This window comes from Calliopsis andreniformis, chromosome 4, assembly GCF_051401765.1.
Source record: "Calliopsis andreniformis isolate RMS-2024a chromosome 4, iyCalAndr_principal, whole genome shotgun sequence".
In the NCBI taxonomy this organism is placed as follows: Eukaryota; Metazoa; Arthropoda; class Insecta; order Hymenoptera; family Andrenidae; genus Calliopsis; species Calliopsis andreniformis.
Genome location: NC_135065.1, coordinates 9100815 through 9118173, shown reverse-complemented (window position 1 = coordinate 9118173; position 17359 = coordinate 9100815). Strand labels below are relative to the sequence as shown.

General features: G+C 40.4%; 1 protein-coding gene across 3 annotated transcripts in view; it reads right to left on the bottom strand.

The window, feature by feature from the left end:
* Raskol (Ras GTPase-activating protein raskol) overlaps window positions 1-17359 on the bottom strand; it is a 108617-nt gene that overhangs the window by 66366 nt on the left and 24892 nt on the right. For 2 of the 3 annotated variants that reach the window (XM_076375836.1, XM_076375837.1), the window contains exon 1: window positions 5230-6094. The exons of the other annotated variant lie outside the window; for it this stretch is intronic. In XM_076375836.1, the coding sequence (XP_076231951.1) occupies window positions 5230-6091 (862 nt within the window). In that variant the 5' untranslated portion in view covers window positions 6092-6094. Of the gene's footprint in view, window positions 1-5229; window positions 6095-17359 lie in introns of those variants that run through there. 3 annotated transcript variants of the gene reach the window in all.

Sequence of the window (17359 nt, the reverse complement as noted above, 5' to 3'; positions counted from 1 at the left end):
TTGCAAGATTGTAATTGTTTCGAATACTACTATCTTGGAGCTAAGTTTAGTACATAGGTACTTAGATAAAACATAATCAGAAGTAAGGAATTTTATAAAAAGAGTGTTCTGAAGAGAGCAATAAGTTTTACAGAAATGAAAATGAATAAAATTGAATATAATAGAATTTGTCAGTCCTTGTTATTAAACATGTGTCTCTAAAGTATGTCTGTTAGTACCTTGCAGTTTTCTACCCCAAGTGTCTAGACATCGATTTAATTCAATTGATGTACTACTGACTATAAAGTGTCTGAGAGTATCATACACCAGCGCATGCAGATCGTTACGCTTTCATATTTTATATCTACTTTTGCGTGCGCTACTGTCTAAGAAACAACAAATAATTAACGCTAATAGCAGTAGTAATAATTAAGCTAACAGTAATAATTAACGAATTTAATTTAGCGCTGCTGCAGCACGCTTCGTAAATAATTAACCATTATCACGAATCTAATTTAAATAAACTCGTTCTAGTAAATTAATCTGTTAATTTCACAATGCTGGTTCATCCCAAAACATAACTCGCTTGAAATTAAACAGACTACACATAAAACATCTACAAAGTCTAAAAATATCTAACACTCCATAAAAAGAAACTTCCACCATCCCAGAATCTAGAAATCACCTAAATAACCGCGAATCGAGTCCACTTTCCGTGAGCCACAAAGACTCAAAACTTACAGCACTCTCTACAAAGACAGACTTTCATAAATCTAATAAATCTACAAACTATAAAGTCAACCACAAAGGCAGCCATAGAGTCAGTCCATTTTTCCATGAATTACGCAGACTTAAAACTGACAACCCCGAAAATAGGAGTCCTCGTAAAATCCCCAAACCGAGTCCAATTCCAATTTCCCTAAACTGCTCCTCAGAAACTGCTCCAGTCCACTCGCTCGATTTTCCCTGAAAAGCGCCATAAGGTCAGCCCTCGGTATCGCTCGATACGGTTTCTGGGCCATATTGCGCCAGTATCGCAGATAAGTGTCCGCTCGATCGTCCAAAGTCGTTTTATCTCCCGCTTTCTCAGCAGTCCCCCGATCCCGACGCCAATCCGATTTTCCACGCTTCCTCGCCACGTTTCCGCGGGAAACGGAGTCCAGTTCGAGCAAACGAGCGCCTAATGGATCGACCTGGATACATCTCGCGCCCCATCGCTCCCAGTCCCCCTTTCGCTGTGAAAAATCGCGATGACATCATCAGGGTTCCCAGCCTCGCGGTCGAAACAGCTACCCATCCACCTTTTCTGCTCCAATTTTTCCCTTCCCTTTTAGGTGTGCGACTGTGAGCGTGTATTTTTTTTCGAGTCTCTTTCTGTCGTTTTTTCCACTCTTTTCAGTCCTTTACAAATCGTTCGCGGACAATGATCGGGGGATTACGAGGAGCGAGCACGCCACCACGTCATCTCTACCCCGCTCTAATGACCCGAGGTACGCGAGCAAAGAGGCACGAAAGCAAAAAGGACATAAGCACCGCTCTACTATGAATATTTCAGCGAACGCTGTTGTACGAGAAGCTTTTGTCCGATGCCACGAGTTTTTTCCTGTTCTACTGGGGATCGCTGGCTTTTCAGGAGGAATTAGATATGATTGATTGGATCTCTCGTGATACGGGGAAATGGGTTTGAGTTTTTTCATGGGCAGAGATTGAGGGCTTCTAGATGACGTTTTGGTTGGGAGGGCGGAGTCAGAGTGTCTGTGCTGATTTTTCAATGCTTAATGCGAAGAATGCGATTGGGTATATTTTTTAATTCGTTTTGATTGGTTATTGAGAATCGAAAGTATTTGGAATAGATGCAAGTTTTTTAAATAGGAAAAAGTAGAATTTTTATCTATGATCTTATACCTGTATCTATATTTCCCAATATTTGAAATAATATTCTGATCGCTGTATGATAAAATATCAAAATTTCTTTATAGAATAGGTAAAATACTAAATTCAATTAAATTTACTCACTTATGAGACGAATCCTGTACTTTCGATGTTTTGGCTCTTTGGATCTCCTCCACAGGAGAAAATAGAACATATATTGTATGATTTTCTTACCTGTAACAGACGAAATAAAACATCAAAGTTAGTTTAATTTTCTCAATCTTTTGCCTAAATAGACTTATATTTTACGTCACACAAAATATGTAGCTCATATAAGGCATAACAAGTCAATATCCTTAGAACAGACATCGTCAGCAATGCAGACTATCTCTATCCATTAATCCAAACCTCATATTTCCATAGCTATGCAAAACACTTATATAATTAAATATCTCAACTAACTTCTTTCATTTCCAAAGGAACGGTAATCGAGCAATCTTATATCAAAACAGAATAAAAAAATAAATGAAATGTGTCTCCATCAGGAACCTCTTAAAGAAATTCCAACAATATTTCCTGCACCATTAAAACATTAAGAAATCTGTGTATCTATCCTGAATAATCTCCAAGAGAGAATAACTTGCAATTCTTCATGCGTTACCCCATATTACGTTCCAATCTCATAATTATCAATTCCATGTTCATTCAAACGCTTCAGCTTTCCACAAATTAAAAAAAGCAGAGCAGCTAACTGCTTTAAACAATATTTTCCACCTAAAAACACAAAAAACAAACTCCATGCTCGTTTAAAACGAGGTCAAAGGGTTCACCCTTTAAAACTACGAAGGAACAGGAAGTTACACTTATGCTCAGAGCCTTTTGCTTCAACCTGAGGCAGGTGGCTGAAGCAGACTTCTGCATAAGTAGGTTCTGCGTGTTTTTTGTGAACACTAGTCCTTTAGCCACAGGGACTTTGCTTCGACGAAAAATTCGAGTACGTACTTTGTAACTAAAACCACTTCCCCAAGACCTTCGTCAAGCTCGCCATCGACTGTATTTATGTCGAACAGTTTATAAATGTTGAGCTAGGTGGGCGGTATGAAACGATACCAAACGATCAATTAACTTAATCCTGCGTGAAACTGATGGACGTGACTTCAGGGCGAGAATAGGTTTGCTCTTTGTCTGTGCTAGGTCGAGCGAGAGTAGTTGTTTCTTGTGACACGGGGAGTGTCAGTCTGTGGTTAAATTTGTTGCAATTTTGATAGAGTATGTGTAATAAAACTGGTTTGTGAAAACTGTAGTGGTATTTTATCTCTGTGTGTTTCAAGTCAGACAGAGGTGTTGGAATTGCATTGATACTGAAGTGGAAAAGAATTTTCTTTGACTAAGCATGAATTATCCTCTTTAGGAATTAAACACACTGGCACTTAAAATTAATCCAGTGAATTTTTTTAATTTCTGCTTTCATCAGTCTCCATATTTTCACATGCATCTAAAAAATTGCATTACGATAAATGACTAAAATTCGAATTATCTTTAGATCACAATTAAAAAACTGAGTGTATCTACTAATATTTTGAAAAGTCTCTATTCAGGAAACACGAGTCAGTAAAAATTCCACAGCTTCTTTCATCTCCACATAAAGCAAATTTCGATGTCCACAAAAATTCACTAAAAATGCAAATGAATTCGCGAATATCCAATTTCACGAAAATGTCAAAGCTTCCACAGTGCTGGCGGTTTCACGAGAGCAATACAAATTGCGAAGCGACATTAAATATGCATGCATGAAGCAATCATGAAGCGAAATAAAAGATTTGCAGGGTCCTAGAATTTTCTAAAATTTCTGACCGATACGCATCGGTGGTTTCCACGAAAATAAGCGCATCAAAGCTCGCTGCAGAATGAGTCAAAGGGTTGAAAGGGGGCGCAAGAGAGGGTCCTCTCGTAAATCAAGTTGAGGAAGCGATGGAAATTCGCAATTCCGCCGACGAATTCGTCGATCCCGTTACCTGGCCAGAAATTGCATAACGAATGAGCGGGAGCTTTTTATTTCTTGTTTCCTGAGGGCTACCTTAATTAAGGACGGCCGATTACGAAACTCTATCACCTGTTCCCTCAAAGAAAATCGTGTAATGCCACGAAGACGTGATGAACACTTTGCTTTGTGCGTGTGAACAGGTTTTGAACCGATGCAGAAAATAAGGGAACACTTATAATAATTCGAGCACTGCTGAAAGAAATTTTTTAAATGCCTCAGTTTAAACGATTGCAGGCGATAAGAACAGGACCTGATTATGATATCAATTGATCGAAAAATGTTATCTTAATCGCCGTTTCGTTATAGACATGCTCAATTGTGACTACATATTTCAGATTTCTAAAGTAAAAGAAGAGAAAATTTTAAAAGTTTGGATATCTATTTGAACATTAAAAATTTTTCAAATTTTTAAATTTGAATTTTTGTACATTTCAATATCCCTTTGAATATTTGAATATTTAAATATTTGAAATTTTTTGAATGTTAGTAAGTTAAATACCTCCCATGCTACTTCCTCATTTTTCCTTTCAATAAAATAACCAATAAATTCCTTCATAAAGAGAACCAGCGTGGTTCTGGGTCTCACAACCGGAAGCAAATAATTAACGCTTGTTAAATATCCAAATGGTGGATTTAAAAGAATACTTAAAGCAACCTTATGCTCGATCTCGCGGTTTTTCTACACGCGATGCGTAAAATACTCGAAGAATGAAGTCCCACGGTAATCCGCGTTCTTGTTGAATATGGAAGCAATCAAACCGCTATCTGGTCAGATCTCAAGCTTTCACTGCTTCGGGAGGAGATTTCAATGCGCATCTTTGGAACCTGTTCCATCGAGGAGATACAGATCGCGGCTAAATGCAACTGGTTATTAGTTTAAAAAGCCTTTGAGATAATATACACTCCAATGTTCTTCAAATTCTTAACACAGAAATGGGTTACAATATTATTCAAGGAAATGCGTTTTCTTGAAATAGATAAATACTTCGTTGCATAAACTTTCTTTTATGCAGACGACCATACACATATACAGGTAATAAAGATAGGACTAAGAACTAATTCGCTCTGGATTATATAATTTTTTGTGCTGAATATTTTACCTTCATTGAAATTCATTAACAATTTCAATTCATTAACCCGATACTTTAGCGATAAGGATATTAGTTATGGAGTCATTTGAGGAAAGGCTATTCACTTCGATAAGTACTATTTGCGTCTCACGAGAAGTCCCATGGAAGCATTAAGAACGATGCTTTTCAAGGGACTTCTAAGGTACAATTGATGCGTGTTCTACTTATCATTCTCGCGTCATCTAAACAAACTCCCACGCATACCTGAATGTATCCCAGCGTCAGCGTCAGCGTCCTCGAACACAGACGACTCAGTGCCCTCGTCATTATCCACGACAGAATCGTCCACCTCTTCGTCCTTGCACTTGTCACCCACCGACTTGTGGTTCTCGTTCCTGGCAGGCGTCGCGACGCCACACGGGCTATCCACCGACGCGTGCCTGCCCGCCACCTTCACCAGCGTGCTCGTGCTCCTGGCCAGCTTCGTGCTGTGCGTTCTGCGTATCAACAAGTTGGTGAACGTGGTGCTCCCATTCTGTTTGCTCCTCGTCTCGCTCGCCCTCGCAGCACCATTGGATTTGCTCTCCTGAGCCTTCACACTGGAACGCTTCTCCTCGTGCTTCCTCTTCGACTCGTCGTCCTCCACCTCGAAGCAGGCTATAGTGTTATTCAACCTATTATCCTTCCTAGCGGCGTCCTTCCTGCCAGTGAAGCGACTCTGGAATCTCTCGATGGTCTTGAACGACCTGGTCCTCTCGACCTTCTTCCTCTGCTCGGGCCCATTCGCCATCTGATCGCTCTTCGGCGTCTCGAAGATCTTCGTCAGGGACTGCACCTTGCCCCTAGACTCTGGGAACGATTCATCCACTCGTTTCGAGCTCGACAGGGACTCGTTGTTGCTCAAGGTGCGAGTCAGGACCACGTTGGGCACTGCTTTCGAGGTGCTGATGGGAAACGTGTTGCTGACGAACTTGTCGGGATCCACGCTCAGGGTTTTCGGGATCTTCGAGGGCTGGCGGACCTCGCCGTCCAAGGACACGTAGAATGTTGACCTCCGCTTTGGAGACTCCTCGGGGTTCTCTGCGTTCAACATGTCGTTGGCCGCCACTTGCTCACATGTCACCATTTGGGCGTTGTCTGGACTCCACTGGGTCTTGGGTTTAACTGGGGAGAACTGAACGATGGAGCAGCATTTTATGATAGCTTTTTGGGGGTTCTATGTGCTGTGTCAGAAATATCTAGTACTTTTTTAATCAGATGTTGAATTCTACCTTCTTACATGTGCTAGTTGCTCTGTATCAATTTAGCAACTTTAATATGAATTCTTTTGAGGATTTTCACGCTTCTAATTCTAATAGCTTCTACTTCACTGGAAGCTTTCAATGAACATTACCTTGGAGCACGAGCTACATAAATATCTATCCCACTTTCAATCTTACTGTTTCACAAAACCTATCACTTTCAAGAATTCAAATTCATACCACAGAATCTCTCCTACTCAAACAAAGCACCTGGAAAAGTGTCTTCGATTCAATCCCTCGTAATCAAACCTCGATAATAGATTCTTATCTACTCATATACGCCCTCTATTCCCGACTCGCTTACGTCACTATCCCGTTCCTCCCATAAAAAAGATCCTCGGTCTTCGTGGCACCAAAAACACAGTTTCCAGTCACATTTCAATCCCCAGTGCCTAGCTCACGTGAAACGATCTCACTGAACCACACAGCTCGACACAGGTCCCTTCCCCTCTCCAGCGTTCCACGTTTCCTCGAACTGGCGTTAGGTCCGTCCTAATGCCAGAAAGGGACTCTGAATTTCTTGCCTAGGCGATTCGTCCAAATATAGATGGCGTTTCAAAGGGCTGGCGGAACACGTGTGCCGAGAGAAACGAAGGAACTGGATGGTACACGCGGAACGTCGATGTGTATGGCATACACAACTAGCGATGAACCGTGCACCGTTTTTCCCTATCGTTCGATGTTTTCGCTCGGCTATCGTCGTCGGTGACCTTTGTCGAGCGATTGGTCTTCGAGGAATTGATAGTAGATCGTGTACACACACACAGGAATTCGATGATCCACACACCTGTTAATTACCGCTTTGCTTCCGTGTTTATTTTACTTACTACCTCTAGTACGCAAAACTTGGATCTCTTTTTATGGGACACAGGATACTTAGAGTATTCTAGTACTCGTTATAAGCTTGCACCAAGGTAGCAAGTACTTGCTACCACTTGTTACAAGGATCACTCGGAGTAAGTACACTATCCCCTACAACCGTCTAGCCAGCTCACAGTATACGTTATCCTGGGCCCAATCGGGGCCTTAGTATTCTTCTACTTCGAAAGCAGCGTGAAATATTTTGACGAGTTCACAAGGATACAGAGCTGCCAAGGCCAGCGAAAAGGTTCGAGGAATGCACGGAATACCATTAACACACACAGAGGAACGGGGCCCACTTGCAGCACGGCGATGCCCACGGCCGAGGACCTCGAACCCAGGGAGCCTCGGTTTCGTCGCGTGCACAGGTCCCGTCGAACGACGATGTATCTCGGCGCGGAGGAAAGGAGGCTCGGTCGGTCCACGGGGCCCGAGGTGATACGGAGAAAAGTAAAAGGGGGCCCGTGAGTCACGGCGAGGTATCGGGCTAGGTGGCAGCCGTGGAACCGTCACCAGTCTCGAGGAATGCACGCGGATAGCACGGATGAGCCAGCCAGCATCTCGCGTTTCCTTTCCCAAGGACGGGCACAGAACACTTTTTCGAATCGGACACGCGCGCCGCGACCAGACGCGAAACCAGCTGCGGCGTCGCACGATCGTCCGCACGGCAGACGGGCTCACGACTATCTGCTCGGGCCTCTGCCGAGCGCGACCTGCAGCGCCTCTGACGGCCGTATCGGGCGAGCGAGACTACGCGACGCCGCGCAGGATCGAGAGAATCGAGAGGATGGGAAAGATCGAGGGTCGCGAGAAGGAGAGTTCTTTATTCAAATTTCTTGGCGCCCTCGCGGGCCCTACCACAGGCGAGTCTAGCGTGGTACCTCGCTGGATCATGGTATCAATAGAATTTTGAAGACAGCCAATGAGTATTGATTATACTTAAACTTCTTTGGCGGTACTCTTAATTGTTTCAGAGCCTCTTTTAGTATATAATATTTTATTTGATTATAGCGATTTGATCACTTACTGCAGATAATGTGTAGATTTGCGAGAGACTCTCAAGTAAAATTCTACGGTACGATAAAATCTATATTATATCGATGTATATATCAATGTATTTGTATATCAAAAAATATTGTTGGATGTGGGTTAGTTTTCGAGACTTTTAACGTCTTTTCATTTATTAAAAAGGAATTAAAAAATTTGAAAATTAAACATCTGAAGCTAAGAGAAATTTGAAGGTTTCAAGGCTTTGAATCTTTTGAATCTTTGTAAGTTCTAAAATTGGGAATTCAAGAAATCAAACATTTGAAAGTATTTGAAATTTTCAAAAATTTGAAGAGCTAGCAAGGTGAAAATTCAAAAATTCAAACATTTAAAAAAGTAAAAATTCGAGAATTTGAAAATTTGAAAGCTCAACATTTAAAAATTGAATGTAATATTTTACTGAAAAATAGAAATGAAAATTGTTACTCCTAATGAAATCAATTCATATATTCAAAGTACCTCTACCAGCACAACTCGAACTCAATGACAATCGATGTTTAGAAGCCGAGTCGATTCAGACTCTCGAGTTACATTGAACTTGATTTCATCCTTATTGAATCTCACTCCACTGGAAGCAGGTTTCTATTTAGGAAAGGCTGCGTCGGCGCCTTTCATCAAGCCACATAACACAAGAATCTAATTCCGAATGCGTCTTATGCGGATGAAATTCATGACACGACCATTCGAGGCGTGGATGGTGTGTATCGATTATCGTTCAGTGGTTAGATCCACTTAACTGCGTTTAAAAAGGATATTTTTATTTCCCTATCATCGATTGAACAGTTACCTCGAAATAGTTTCTACGAACAGAGCGTGAAAGTCAAGTTGAGGATACTTTTAAAATTATAAAATTATTGAAATTTGTCGCGCGACGAATTTGTATAACACGTGGCAATTTTTGTTTAGTTCAGTTATCGGTATTTACACAGATGCAATACCTAACGACTAATTAAGATTCGGTGATAAGTGAACCGAAATAAATCACATATATTTGTTATATGATAATAAGGCACTAATTAGGAGCCTCGTAATAGGGACTGTTCCTTTGTCTCCAAACAGTTTCCTTCAGATTTTCAGAGTATTTTAAACACAGGATGTCGATAAGTCTTGCGATACATTATCCTATCGTCAGTTGTTTTCGCCACGATTGTTATGTTATTAAGCGAAATTATATCATCCTGAAGAACGGTGTATTGCTTAATAAAATATCGGTAGCTCAACAATATTAATACTTATGACATAAAAAATATAAAAAATCTAAAGCTACCCCATAACATACAAACTATAAGAAAATTTTTTAAGTATGAATATATGAATAATTTTACTATCTGAAAATTTAGGCATTTAAAAATGTGAATACTTAAAAATTAACGAACTATAATCGAAGTGAAAATTCCAGTATCTCTATACATCCTCTGTACCTCCATCAGATTTTATTCCAATCACTGTGGGACAATCATAACCCCCTCCCTGTTCGACCAGAGATCGTAATCCATAATCGTTTCCTCGGTTTCCTGCAGCACAGAAACGATTTCGAAACTGGAGCAAATCCGTCGATTCTTAGTCACGATTTCCATTTCACAAAAAGCATTCAACTGCGCGTTTCAACAAAAATCTATATGATCTATGAGCAGCTGAAACCCTGTCGCTTTTACCAAATCTTGCATTCAACAAGTTCCACGATTTTCGTTGAAACAATTGCTTAGTATAACACATATAACTGCTTTCTCTCGACAATTTATTGTTCGCCAGAGCAACCTACAAATATTCTACGAGCTCTTATGAATTAAATTTTCTGGCAGTCAGGGCACAAGAGTTTCGTGTCTACTTGTTTCTGGACGAATTCCTCAGCGCTGTTTCAACCGAGTTACCTGTTTCTGTAACGGCATAGTCAGGTGATAGGATCGCGAAAATCGCTGGCAGACAGTGAGTCACCGGTAGCCAGATCGGAAAAAAGTAATATATAAATTTTTATCGTGTCCTTTCCCATTACGAAATCATTAGGCAAACGCTATTCTGTGATAATTGTATCCGGTGAACGCGAACTGCCCTATATTACTATGCACATCGAAGCTACGAGACAATCATAATTACGTGAGCGCTAGTGGAAATCGACCTCTGTCAGTGGGTGCCATGCAAATTCCAAACCTTGAAATATTATTCAATTTCAGGGTCTACAGTGGGTGCTGTTCTACTTGGAGCTCCATTAATTAAATTTCAGATTAATTATTCAATTCCCTGAGAAAATAATAGTTCCCCAGTGACACAGAACAGACAAACGTTCTCAATTTCTTTTCTGCTTCTTAAAAACACTAAGAATCCTTTTCCTAAAAAGATAACTTTTTACAATTAGTGAATTTCCTCTGAGAAAAATACTACTACTGTGACACTGAATAGACAAACGTTTCCAATTTCTTTTCTGCTTTTTGGAAATACGAAGAACTTTTTTTTTAAAATAACCTTTCACAATTAGTGAATTTTCAAGGGTCTAACACGGCTCAGGGTTTATTGCAATTGAAAAATAATAAGCAAGCCACGGAGGAAGACGTCAGGGTAAGAAGTCAGCGAGAGTATAGGGTCGAGGAACGCGGCAAGAAGAGAGCAGAGCAGCAGGGAGCGCAGGGGACGCGTGTCGAATGAAAAAGAAGCTCGTGACGCACGTTTTCCCCACAAAGAAGCAGGATCCGTGGCAGACCAGCAGCCGTAATACGGCCGTGGCTTTTCTTGTTGCACGCACGATCCATCACGCGTGCACGTTACGGGGCCTTATACGCGTCGTTTGCAACCAACAGACGCGTCCACGGCGCCGCCGAGGGCGATGCTTATCCGCGATCTTCGTGGAATCGATCGCAAAACGGACTTGACCGATGGATCGGGTCGCGGGATCGAGAGGAAATTCGAAAGTGACAAGGTTGGCGATTGGATCGAGGCCTCGTGATCCATTGTGCTAAGCTGTGGATTTTGAAGGGATTTTAGATTGATTTTTGGGGGGATCGATTGCTTTAGGGTAGAACTGAGACGAAGGATACAGAGTAAAACTTTAATTAGCATTAAAATTGTTGGTTAGTTTCGAAATGTTTAAATATTTTAGAACTTGAATATTTGAGAATTGGAATATTTGAGAAGTGGAGTATTTGAGAATTTGAATATTTGAAAATTTAAACATTTGAATATTTGAAATTTTGAATATTTGAAAATTTGAATATTTGAAAATTTGAATATTTGAAAATTTGAATATTTGAAAATTTGAATATTTGAATATTTGAATATTTGAAAATTTCAATATTTGAAAATTTTAATTCCTTCTTTTCACATCAATCCCTGGCTCTCTATCGAAGAGAAATAAAAAATGCATAACTGAATCGTTGAAGATCGAGATAGTAGCAACGCCTACTGAAAAACTTAACGTCCAGGTCTGGTGTCGGTGATGATGAAAGGGAGCCACCCACCGACGAAATTGAAATTTAAATGGCGTCTATTGGCGGGTGGAGGGTCGAATAGCGCCTACTGAGAAGATTGAAATTTAAATGATAGATGTTTAGAGGAGGTGCACCCGAAGAATGACACCTACTGTTTCGAGATTTAGATGGGATGAGGTTGGTGATCAAACTGTGTACAGTAGTTGTATCGTATTCGTCAATGATTGAATGCTTGACCTGGATCGAAGGCTTGCTGTTTTGGACTATGATTGCTGGTAGAGGGAACGTGTTGCATATTGGATGACTGCTCTGATGAAGTTTAGGGGTGTGGTAATTAAACGATGGCTGGTAGTATTACTTCATAACGACATTTAGATGAGTTTATAAAGCTTAATGGCTGATCGGTAACAAGTAGTTGGATAACAGTTCTATTAACTTGTCAGTGAATGTTTATTCGAGATTAGCCTTCGAATGTATTAATTAGTTGCCATATCCCTATGATGAAAACTTCATTAACGATGGCTTGACGATGGATTAATCATTCAAGCAATTCACCGACAACCTGCCCTCTCCAAACTAGGTCAAATAAAGGTGGACCCTCGACGAAATTGAAATTTAAATGACATCTACCTGCGGGGCATTCGTGGAATATGCCTCCTACTGTACGATGAAATTTAAATGATATTGCAAGGTTTGATAATTAAGAAGCACCCACTAGAAACGATGACTGCATTAATCGAGCATCTTAATTACACAAGAGCTAACAAAACGACATCAATAAAAAATAGTAATACAACAATAACAATCCTAATTAAAACATCAGAAATCACTGATTCATGCAGAAATAAATTTTGCTCAAATTCTATCATGAGCACTTCATTGCTTTAAAACAAACAGACTCTACGTAAGAAAACTTAATGACCATGGTGGTAAATTTGTTTCAGTCAGTGCTATACTTATCCAGATACAATCATAACGTTAGGACGTTAGTGAATGTTAGAGTGGCAGCTGTGTTGCAACAAGGCCAACGTGATCTCGTAAGAAGACAATCTAGCTACGTTCGTATTCCTCTCGCAGACACATACGCGTACGTGCATGACGTTACTCGAATAACGGTTAAAACGCTTTGTCCAGCACCGAGTAGAGCAATTTCAACGTCGGCGAATCGGAGAACGCTTTTTGCAAGATCCACGCGAGAGATCGAGAAACCCGTGTCGATCTACTGAGAACACTCTCGTTTTTTAAGGAACGATGATTTTACTAGTGAAAATAGCATAATAGAATAGAATTGAATTTAATTGGTAGCCTTAAGAAGAGGACTTTACCCATTCCTTCTCGCTTAGGAAGGAAGCTCAACCATTATGCACCATTTGTATTAATTTGCAACACCAAAATCTCAATGGAACATATTATTATCTGCTCTCAAAAATGCCCTCGCGAAAGGAATCTTTTAAAAACAATTGAAAATAAGAAACTATGTTCAAATACTGTAAATTGCTCGAAACATGTTAAGCTATGAACGAAAGCAAAAATGACGCCAGGGCATGGAGGAAAATTTCACAAAACATCCAACCTCCAGGAGAAGAGGTCAGCACAGTGCGCCTAATTAACAATTCTCGCCATCAATCGTCGGCTCGCAGAGACTGTCGCGGCGCAAAAGCGCGGAGCATCGAGATACAATAAACCGTAATTAGTAGCGAGAAGCTAATGCGATCCAGCTGATCTCGAGCGCGGCCAACAAATGTCCGCGATATAAATCAAACTTGCTTCTCTGGACGGCCAGGGGGGCCTCGTCTTATCGATCCACGCGAGAGATAAATCGCGGGGCCAACGTCGGCAAGGGTAGTAATTAGTTCCTGCGACATTAGTCATTAGTCGGGACACACTTCCTCGTGTCCTCTTTGTGCGTCACTCATATATGCGTTTCGATTATTACGGCAGGACGATAAAGCTCGAACGCTGGGCGATTTACAGCCGCTTGTAATTAAATTAAAGGCCAATCTCTGCGGAGGATCGCCCAAGCATTCTGTCCGCGATTACCCTTGAGGGAACTCTGAGAAAGAAGAAATCTGTCGATGGCTCTGAAGAGGCAGACGAGCCTTTTCGCTTCTTGTTTTATGACTTTTCTTAGGCCACGTGTAGGCGAGCTGATTTAAATAACAGAAAGTAACGATAAATTACATAGTTAAGTAGCAAGTAAATGATCGTTATGGGGTGAATTAATAAACCACTGGCTGGTCAGAGATTCTACAATTTCTACCTTTTTGTTGAGCTCATAGATGTAACAATATTTGTCTTAGTAGGTGATAAAATATATCATGCACGCATTTAGGACTTTTGCTCAGGGGATGTTCTTGTGATTAACAGAAGCTTTCAGTTTCAAATTCCATAAATTTTGACAAAGCTGGTTCTACACTATATATTATACAAAATTATGTAACCTTGTTATATAACATGTAGCGTAGACCCAGTTTTAGACCAGCTTCACTCAAGAAAGATCACTCAACAAGGGCTACAAATTCCACCCTCATTATCCGAGCAGCCGTAACACAGAACACAGAGGGGGCGAAGTGTTCGAACACAGAATCTGAAGACGTTAACGAGACACCGATAAATTGGTTCCATATCATCCCTCGTTTTTAGTATCAGCTTACATCTCCCTGTTCGTCTGGTCCGTCCCATCATCGACTACCATTCCTCCCCCCGCGTCCCTCGATAACTGTAAAGGCAGTCTGGACGCGCGAACAAAAAGACGACGACGAAAGGGGAGACTTGCGGGGTCTCCTCTCGTCTACACGGAGCCACAAACCGGCGTCGTTTTTCTTCCCACGCACGACGACGCTACGACTACGTCTGCCATACGCATCCGTTGTCCCTTAATCTCTTTCCCCCGACGTCGTTTAATCTCCCCGTGAATCCGACACTCGCCCTACGCGTGAAGAATGAACGCTAAGGGCCAGAATCGAGGCCGCTGCGTAATTGTCGGCGTTAATGCAACACGTAATGCACCAGCCTCGGTGGCTCCTGTGCTCTCGTGGATTTGGTGACTCAGGTCTTTAGAAACCAATCTGATTAAGAGGGTGTTCTAGTCTAGACGACAATTTTTCAAGGGTTCTTTAGTATACTTTTTTGTATGGTAACACATTTTATATGCAATATAAAATATGAAATACCTAAAAGTCTATGCGTTTTCAGACATACATGCATCTGGACTTTTTCTATAGTCTTTGGTCTCTTACTCTTCTACCCCCCAAAATCGTCCCACGTATCTGGAAACACCCTGTACAACCGTTCTCTCCACGCCCCTTCACGCGAACCTCGCTCGACATATCGATTGTCCAATTATATCCGCCGATTAAGAGAACAGTCGGTCTCGAATCGAGTCTCGAATCGAGCCGCGGATCGTTGCGAAATCGCGACCCGCTGCCACGGCTGTTGCGCAACGCGTCGAGAGTCGTTCGAGTCAGGTTCAGCATAACGCCGAGGAACAGAGCTCGGCAGGGCCCACGAGTGCCTGTCGAAGAGTGTTGCGAGCGTGTTCCCTAGTCGCGGAGCGAAAGGTCCGCCGATTTTTGCGGCCCCGCGATCGCGTTCGCGAACCACCCATTTTTATGCTCGTTCCACCGTTCAACCGTAACGAAACCGCGCAGCTAGTGTGTCTGTCGCGATGTTTGAACAGGTAAACGCTGCCACGGGGCCCGATACGTCGGCTCTCGATATTTCATCCAGCGTTTACCTTGTTCAACGAGGGAACTTATCTTTTCGCGACGCTACACGCCCGCGAAACCCTCGATAAGGATTTATATCGGTCGGCTAGGGTGATAGCGGCGCGGAGTTTTGTTTCTGGGTCGACGATTTTTATGGTATAGGTTTGCTGTTCGAGGGTCTTCATAGGTTTGGAAATTCTGGGGGATTCTGTGTAATATGGGGATATTTTGAGGGCTGTTTTGTGGGGCTTTTTGGAGAATTAAGTTTCTTGGGAATATTTCAGATTTTGGGGACTTTTGCTTGAAACTGATATTAATGATAGAGTAGAAGCGGAATGGAGGTTTTAAAAGAATTCGATGTTTCTAATTTCGGATTTATAAAATTGTAGAATTGTAAATTATAAGCACAAAATTCTTAAATTTCAAGTTTCAAATTTCAAATTTCAAACTCTAAACTCCTGAATTTCAGAAGTTCAGAAATAAATTTTTATAGATCCAAATTAATAAAAATTGCAAGTTTCAAATCTTAGTTTCATATTTCAAAATTTTAAATTTCTAAATTTAAATGCCCAAATTTGTAGAGTTTCAAGTTTTCGTTAGCTATAGAAGGTATATCTAATGCAATCTAATGTAATGAATTGTTATGAAAAGTATAATGAGACTGCAATCTAATATTCATTCTGATACAATTTAATTTTTCCGCCTTGCGTCGTGGAGTGTATCGCGTTTCAACGATGTTTCTATGCGTGTAACCGTCCCAATAAGGAACTACGTTTGATAAGGCAACATATATTTTCAATTAGATTAACCTCGTAGCGATGGTGGTGGCTGCAAACGCGACACGCGTAGCCGCGTGTTGCACGCACGTTTTACAACTCTCATTTTCTTTAACTAGAAAGGAAACAGCGCTACTGCCAGTGAACCTTTGATGATTTATATTATTAGCGCTACATGACTCACGATTAAACGAATTAGAGTTAACTAGTTGAAGAAATAGGAATTTATATTGGAAATTTAGAGCTTTTAAATTAAATTGTAAATGAGTAGGAGTGCTATTATTAAAAAGATTTTTCAACATTTTATTCTAACGTAATGAAACTATTTGAGTTTTATGAAGATTTTTAAAATTGTGTTTTAGAATGCCTCTCTCAATTTATTTAAATTATGTTCATGGAGTATGAAGTTGCTTAATTTGTCGATATTCAGTAAATTTGAAACAAATAAAGAAAAGTATTTTTTCAACAACTTCAGGTGACTGAAAAATGTAAAAATGTTAATGCCATTGTGAAAATTTGCAGTTTCTCCAAATTATGAGTAAACGAGGGTTTTCTTTGGATATAAAACTCCATAGATAAATTTTCAGTAATAATCCTTTAACTGAGAACGTAAGAAATATTCAAAATGGGGGAGGTGCAAGAGCTTTGCATGCCAAAGAAGATTAATATTTTTAAGGTGTAAGTTATGCTTGCTTCTTCATCTAATTTAATCAATTTTGAATCATAATTCGTACCTATCGAGAAGCACAAATTTGACTCACCTCGATTTCTCCGCGAATAATATCGACTAGTTTTACGTAAAGATTTCCCTTTGGACTCACCTGCAAATAAAAAAAAGGTTACATTAAAAAAAGTTACAGAAAAGTGCTAAATCAAAAAAACTATTTGATACTTATTAGACGTTTGAGATTTTTACAGAAAACTGTTCTTCATATTAACTTTGATTTTACAGGCAACACCCAGAGACAGGTGAATTAGTGGGAGTCTGTACAGAAATAGAAAAACACCAGAAAGCTGCTCCTACTTCGGTAAGAGACACAATTGTAAACTACATATTATTTAATTTTAGTATTTATAGTCTCGTTTTACAAAATCTATACCTACAATTTTATGTTTAAAAGAAAGTCCCTGTGTAAAACCAATTTCTATAATAATAAAAGTCAAAGTAAGTTATACCATCATAATCTCGAAAGTATTTCAATATTATCTACTATTACCATGGCCATAATATTCAGTATTAAAATCTCATAATTGCCAATCAGGAACAAAACACGAGTGCAGAA